The sequence below is a fragment of the Mus caroli genome, chromosome 1, assembly GCF_900094665.2.
Source record: "Mus caroli chromosome 1, CAROLI_EIJ_v1.1, whole genome shotgun sequence".
NCBI lineage: Eukaryota > Metazoa > Chordata > Mammalia > Rodentia > Muridae > Mus > Mus caroli.
The window spans coordinates 175,186,873-175,194,618 of NC_034570.1; the positions used below are offsets into that span (position 1 = coordinate 175,186,873).

A 7,746-nucleotide genomic window follows, 5' to 3' on the forward strand; every position below is an offset into this window, starting at 1 on the left:
CTGCATGGTTACTAATGTGTCTAGTGAGAGCTGCATGGTTACTAATGTGTCTAGTGAGAGCTGCATGGTTACTAATGTGTCTAGTGAGAGCTGCAGCTGCAGAGAGGAGATGAAGGAGCAGAGCTAGTTTTCCACATGGTGCATCCCGGGTTCCATCCACAGACTTTACCACACACACAAGGTATATCTGGAATGCAGTTCACTAGAAGAATACTTACCTAGCACAAACAAGGCCCTGGGCTTGATTCCCAAACACCATAATAAATACATAAACTCACTAATAATCCCTGTATTTGCACAGGCCAATACAAGTTTACATAATTACCATACACAGACAATATAAACTCTTTAGCAGAGTACTTACTTCCAAGCTCTACACTTCAATTCTGATTACCTTGTTCAGGGCGTGCCCAACATGAGGGTCACCGTTGGCATAAGGAGGCCCGTCATGAAGGCAAAATTCCGTCTTTACTTTTCTTTCTCTTTGCCAGGAATAAAGCTCTGAAAAGCCACATTTCTGTTTAAAAAAAAAAAAAAGCCAATGTTTACATATCACATAAATACATGCTGTAGACCCTTATCAATACCTGGACATCATTTATCTCATTCCAATCCATTCAGCCCAGAAATAGAACCTGGAAAACTTTCTGGAATAAACTAGAATTCTCTTAACACTTTCAGTAGTCTTTATTTATTTATTTATTTATTCTTAAGATTTTCTTTATTTTATTTATATAAGTACACTGTAGCTGTCTTCAGACACACCAGGAGGAACTGGATCCCATTACAGATGGTTGTGAGCCACCATGTGGTTGCTGGGATTTTAACTCAGGACCTCTGGAAGAGCAGTCAGTGCTCTTAACCACTGAGCCATCTCTCCAGCCCTTCAGTAGTCTTCAAAAACCCCAACAATTCTTCAGATTAAAGTGTAAACGTTTATGTGGCATGGTGGCTCTAAATTCTTAGCAAGTCTCTCAGTATTCACTACCTCAATACAGACCTGCTGAAAGACCTGTCCATTCCCAGTCCACTCTACCACCCACTGGTAATTTATTCTTTCAATTCTTTGACTTCAATAATTCCCTAAATCCAAAGAATATTCAGGATAACGCTATTCACTTACGCAGTATTCCTGATTATCAGGAATATCTTAAATACTCTAGTGTGCAGACACTAACGAGTGAATCTCAGATGTTAGCAAATTCAGTAATGACATAGGAGACAGATACGGACGACACAGGGGACCCAGAAAAGGGCCGCTACTTTGTCCTTCAAAGAAATCATGATTCCTGTGAAAAACCTAAACATGTGACTAAGGCGGGGTTCAACCTCCCTTCTTTGGTAATACTTTTATAATGTTTGAAGTTTAGCTTTTCTCTTTGATTATTCGTGTGTGGTGCATGCGAGCGCGGGTGCCTGCAGACAGAGGTCAGGCATCGGATCTCCTGGAGTTGGAGTTACAGGTGGTTGTGAACTGCCAGACTTGTGTGCTGGAAACGGACCGCGGATCCTCCGCAAGGGCGGCAAGCGCTCTTAGGCGCCGAGCTACCTCTCCAGCCCACTCCTGAAGTTTCATTACACATGCTCACGCTGGCTACTTTCTGACAAGTGACAAAGGGAAAAGTGTGCAAAGCCGACTCGCTGGGAGCGGAAGTCCGAAGGTGCTCGGTGCGGCTCCGGGCTTCACTTTGGAACCCGGCCCGCTGGGCGCTCGCCGGGGAAGCCGCGCGGCCTGCAGGGTTCCCGCAGAGCTGGCCCGCCCCGCCCTGCTCGGGTGGCCGCGGCCGGTACCTGCTGGATCTCCAGCTCCATGTCGGACTGCTGGCGGCCCAGCAGCTTCATCGGGAAACTGGTCTGCGGCAGCAGCACCGTGTCACGGTATCTGCCGCCTTTCGAGCTGCTCTGGGGGCTGTCCGCCCCGGCCACGGATCGTACCACGAGCCTCCTCGTCATCCCCAGACACCCCAGGCGGCTGGGGAAACGGGCTGGCCCCCAGAAGCTCCCAGCCGCGGCGACCGCCGCCGCCCTGGGCCCGCGAGGGCACAGCCCCCAGTGCATGGTGGACGAGCCGGGCGGAGCCCTCCGCACACGGCCCGCGGCAGCCGCCCGGTACCTAAAGGGAGAGACCCCTTGAAGAGCTCGGCGGCGAGGAACTGCGCACGCGCTCAGGGGCGGAAGGGGCGGGGCAAGAGCAAGGGCGGCGTTTTCCGGCTTTGAAGTCTGTACCTCTACAGGTCTTCCATGAGGTCTAGCAGGGGTAGAGAGAGGTGTTTACTATCACTCAGCTTTCCCCAATCAGATACATTTAATTAACTTGTCCAGGGTCATAAACATAAGTAGCAAAGCTAAGGCCGTGCAGTGGTGGTGCAGGGGATTAGTCCCAGCACATGGTGGCAGAGCCACTCGGGTCTCCGAGTTTGAGGCTAGCCTGGTCTACAGAATGAGTTCCACAGGACAGCCAGGGCTACACGAGTTTACAACTGTAATTTTGCCATTTCTGTGCCACACTTTAACAAAAATGTATAGAAAGTGGCTACAAACAAGATAAAGGAAGGGGGGGGAAAGGTAAGCACAAGCAATTCATAAAATATAGCCAATGAATGCAAAACTATGCTCACCTTTGGGAGTCAGGATGACACAGAGCCATCTAATAGATTAGAACAAGCATCAAGTTCGGTAACAAGTATTGAGAGAGTGGAAACGTGGACGGCCAGAGGTAGTATACAGCGTGTTTTGCCTTCTCATTTCCGTGTGTGTGTGTGTGTGTGTGTGTGTGTGCGCATATTTGCATGTGTGGGCGTGCATCTATGTGTGCATGTGGAAGTCCTAGGTTGATGGTGGGAATCATCTTCCATACCTCTTCCACCTCATTCAAGGAGTTAGGGTCTCTCAGAAACAAAGAGCTGGCCCATATGGTTAGTGTCTCTAAGCAGCTGGCTAGGGGGATGCGGGCCTTCCGCTCCTGGAATTATACATGGTGTTTAAGCGTTTTTTGTGAGTTCTCCTGTTTGTACCACCATCTCCCCGGCTCTGTAGTGAATGACAGCATTTACAATACTGTTCTCTGAACTGCACTTTCCGGTTTGAAAGCCTGACTGACAGCTGCCATCTCACAGCAGCATGAAGAAAACCCTACCCCCAAACTCTCCAGAACAACTAACTGTATTCAATCAACTAGGCTGTTTTCTGGGAAACCCTATGAGAAGATATGTCGCTGGTCTGAGCTACTTTGTGGATTCTTTTCCCATGCTTTATTCTCCCAGTTTCATCCTCTACCACTAGATAGGAGAAAAACAATGATAGAGGAGAGAAAAAGAGATAAAGACCCCCAATCTTATTTTCTCTGTGAGCACAACTATGCCACCCCATCTCCACCCTTGGGCCTTTAGCATTTATATATCATCTGAAAAGTTCTCAGAATTTCAAATATCATACAATCACAGAAATTATCTGCAGCTAGCAAAACCACGCCTCTGCTAGGGCAAGAGGCAAATCAGAGTCAGCAACCGCTGTCATAGTCGGAAGGTCTGAAGCAGCCCCATATCCCCGCACCTGGGATTAAAGCAAAAACATATGTTTGTTTGTTTTTAAAAAACAAACAAAAACAAAAAACCAAAACTTCAAAATTCTCCCTACAAAGATTCTGTAAGCTCAGGAAAGAGGCATACTTCCCAGAGTGCCGGTGGACTCTGCATCTCAGTGGCTAAGCTAAATCCATGAGAGAGATTGTATCTGTCCGTATTTATGGCAATTGTTACGCCAATACAATGTAACTACAAAAACTAATGTATGGACTGTTAAGAATTTGTTTGTTGCCGGGCGTGGTGGCGCACGCCTTTAATCCCAGCACTCGGGAGGCAGAGGCAGGCGGATTTCTCAGTTCGAGGCCAGCCTGGTCTACAAAGCGAGTTCCAGGACAGCCAGGGCTACACAGAGAAACCCTGCCTCAAAAAAAAAAAACCAAAAAAACCCAAACACAGGTATTTGCTTTTTTGGTTTGTTTGTTTGTTTTAGATTTATTTATGTGTATGAGTCTTTGCCTGGATGTATTAATGTGCACCATGTGTGTGTCTGGTACCGGAGGAGGTCAGAGAGGCTGTGGAGCACCATGGAACTAGAGAGGCTGTGGAGCACCATGGAACTAGAGAGAGAGGCTGTGGCGCACCATGGAACTAGAGAGGCTGTGGAGCACCATGGAACTAGAGAGGCTGTGGAGCACCATGGAACTAGAGAGGCTGTGGAGCACCATGGAACTAGAGGCTTGGATAGTTGTGAGCCCGTGCTGGGAACCAAACCCCAGTGCTCTGGAAGAACATGTGCTCCAAACTGCCTGCTGAGCCATCCCACCAGCATCCAGTGTACGGCTTTAGAGGGTGTGTGTTGTAGACATTTTTACCACACCTGCAAGGTATGTCTAAATACAGAGCAAATGAAATAAACTAAAGAAGTCTTTCCCAGGGCTGGAGAGGTGGCTCAGCTGTTAAGAGCACTGACTCCTCTTCCAGAGATCCTGAGTTCAATTCCCAGCAACCACATGGTGGCTCACAACCATATGTAATGGAATCAGATGCCCTCTTCTGGTCTGTCTGAAGATAGCCGCAGTGTACTCATATACATAAAATAAATAAATTTAAAAAAAAAATAAGTCTTTCCCAATCCTAGCGATATGTAAGTGGTGTGTGTGGACATTTCTCGCTGGTGAGAATAGGAGTGTGTACAGGAAAAGCTGAGGTAGGACTGCCAAGAATTCGAGACCTGCCTGAATGAGACCGTGTGTGTGTTTATATGAGTGTATGAATGTATATGAACAAATATATATGAACAAATAAGTTATGGTTTGCTTCTATTAACTAAGGTTTGAGAGTCGCAGAAGACATATAAAAACAAAATCTTTTTATTATTATCTTCATAAAATAACGGCATGAGAATTTTTTAAGGAAAAAAAAAAAGTGTTGCTTTTATCAAAAGAATCCCATAAAGGCAACTCACTAAAAACCAAAGGCAAGCCAGTGTGGTGGCACCTGTGCACTCGCAGCTAAGTTAGGGAAGAAAACAAGCAAAAACTGGCAGTGAAGCCAAGATGCCAGAAACCAGCACCCAGGAACAGCCTGGGAACTCGGGCTCTGACGACAAGTGGCGTAAACCTGCGCAGGACGCTCAGAAACGGGTTCCCCCGACAGTCGGGAGCGCGCGGGGAGCTGTGTGCGCCTGCGCCGACCTCGCGCACGCGCAGCCGCTGTCCTTCTCTCAGCATTGGTCCAGTGGATTTGGAGGCAGTCGGTTCCCGGACAGCGAGCCACCAGGCCGGACAGCGCTTAGGGGACACCAGGCTGAGTGTAAGTTTCTCCCGCTGCAACGCAGAGCCTCAGGCGGCCCTGGTTTCTTGTTGTTCAGGTAACTGCCCACCCCTGGCACAGATTAGAGGAGTGCCAGGGGTTGTAATCCCAAACACTACACTGCTACACTGCTTGTCGTTCAGACCTTCTAGAAGCTTGAGTGGCCACATGTGGTTGTCTATCTGGACCTTCTCTTTCATGGTCGAATAAACTACAGAGTTAAACTTGACTTTTGCATCCGAATTTAGAAACTTCAGAATAGCAAAGATCCTTTCAGTTGTCATTTCTTTGCATTAGTAGGCTGCTGTGATTTATTTGACCAGGAACTGAATAGCTGCGTCGAACCCATGTATACATTTTGCTTTTGTTGGAGGGCTCCAGTAGGAACACGTTTCCTCGATCTTTGCAGACTGGGCCAACGATTCCGTGTGGCAACCTTAATCACTTCTCAGGCTGGAGGTTTGCATTTCGTTTAAATTCAGTAGACTGAGCATTTCGTGTATTTAGTGATAAGCACCTTTCTCTTTCTGGGAATGGCTTGTCGACTGTTCTTGCCCCAAACAAAACAGCCCAGTTGTTACTGGGTGATACAGGACTTTCCTCTCCTGTTATATGGTATGAACTGGCTTTGCTTGTAGCATTTTGGACATGTAGAAGTTTTCATTTCTGTGTAAACGTGTTAATACACTTAGTTTTATGTTTTAATGGCCATTTTCAAGTTTATAAAGCCATCCCTATACTTCTCGTAGTTTCTACCTTAATTTAAATCTACTAGACTGAGAGAGAAAACTGTTAGACTGGCTTCAAATCCAAGGTACATGTGCTTCCAGCCAAGACTTCCTGGAACATTAAACAACAACAAAACCCAACATTGGCTGTGCGTGTGTGTGTGTGTGTGTGTGTGTGTGTGTGTGTGTACAGGTGCCTCAGGTGTTTGGGTGGAGGATGGAGGGCTGCTTGCAGGAGTCAGTTCTCTCCTTTCACTGTATTTGAATTCAAGTTCTCAGGCTTAGCGGCAAGCACCTTTACCAGCGGAACCATTTTACCTGGAACATATTTTAATAAGAATGTAAGAAAGATCCAACTGTTTTTGAAGCTCTACCAGTTGCCATTTGTGTGTGAGTGGCTTTCCTCCTTTTTCTTTCTTTTCTTTTTCCTCTCTCCTTTTTTTCTTTTGAGACAGGATCTTGCTGTGTAGCCCACCTCAAATCCAGGATCTTCCTATGTCTCCTCCCAAGGGCTAGGCAGTGTCATACATTCATCTGCTTCTTTCTTGGATTTAAAATACCACCCTTAGTAGTATGTTTGGATTCATTTCTGGAATTTTACTGAGAGATATTGTTAAGTTGGTAGTGTTTGCCTAGCATGCATGAGGTCCAGGGTTGTTCTATCTCCATGTATGTATGTATGTATGTATGTATGTATGTATATACATATACACACACATATATATATTCACCATATTTGTATGAGTTTTGGGAATTGAGGATATATGTGTACATGCATGAGTGTTTGGAGAAAGTACCACACTGGGTAGCAAAGCTGGCCTGGAACTTACTGTGTAACTAAGGTTGGTGTGTTATTCCCAATCCTCCCGACTCAGCTTCCCAAGTGCAGGGACCAGAAGCAAGGTCACCACTCCCAGCTGATTAGCTGATGATTGCGTTTTAATAGCTGGTAATAAGGGGATCTCTATTAATTGTTCAGAATTTGCACCATCGTGATCATTTCTATCTTTCCTAATGCCTTGACCTTCAGCACTACTGATCCAGGTTCCAAAGATAAATTATTTTAATGCTTTTACTGGGAACATGCTGGACACTTCTGAATCCTAATCTGCATGCTCACCATCCTTATATGAATTAAAGATAAAGGACAAAAACAGGTGGTGGTGGTGCTGCTGCTGCTGCTGGTGGCGGTCTCCTCCTTCTCCTCACCCCTCTTCTTCCTCTTCCTCCTTCTACTGTGAGAAATTCTGGTCATTTGAGCTTTGCTGCTATTCTTTGTTTTTGTTTGCTTGCTTGTTTTTATTTTTTATTTTGACACAGGGTCTTACTGTGTGCACCTGGCTGGCCTGCTCTTGGCTTCTGGCCCAGGCTGTTCTCAGCCCTTTGCAGTCCTCCGCAGCCTCCTGTATAGTCAGATCACAGGCACACATCACCATTTTAGACTTGTGCTATTTTCTCTCCTTGAGAGTGGTTGGCAGGTATTATAAAGATTTCTCGGGAGCATGTAAATTAAGTTAATTGCCTTTTTATTTGGTATTTTTCATATTTCCTCTTACAGCGCAAACCTAGAATACAATGCAGAAGACGCTCTTTCCCATCAGGCTCTGTGTCCCTCCTAGGGTCTGGAATAGCCTCTTTCCCATCAGTCACTGTGTCCCTCCTAGGGTGGGAATAGCCTCTTT

The 7,746-nt window shown here is 46.2% G+C and overlaps 2 protein-coding genes across 3 annotated transcripts in view; one reads left to right on the top strand and one right to left on the bottom strand.

The window, feature by feature from the left end:
* Positions 1–2,167, bottom strand: part of Iars2 (isoleucyl-tRNA synthetase 2, mitochondrial) — a 42,978-nt gene extending 40,811 nt beyond the window's left edge. The window contains exons 1-2 of the mRNA XM_021171100.2: positions 1,792–2,167; positions 395–517 (exon numbers count right to left, since the gene is read on the bottom strand). Of these exons, the coding sequence (XP_021026759.1) occupies positions 395–517; positions 1,792–2,058 (390 nt within the window). The 5' untranslated portion in view covers positions 2,059–2,167. The remainder of the gene's footprint in view (positions 1–394; positions 518–1,791) is intronic.
* A 3,060-nt stretch (positions 2,168–5,227) lies between these two features.
* The window catches only part of Bpnt1 (3'(2'), 5'-bisphosphate nucleotidase 1), a 25,667-nt gene continuing 23,148 nt past the window's right edge, over positions 5,228–7,746 (top strand). For both annotated transcript variants that reach the window (XM_021162654.2, XM_021162661.2), the window contains exon 1: positions 5,228–5,336. The gene's annotated coding sequence lies outside the window, so the exon portion shown is untranslated. The remainder of the gene's footprint in view (positions 5,337–7,746) is intronic.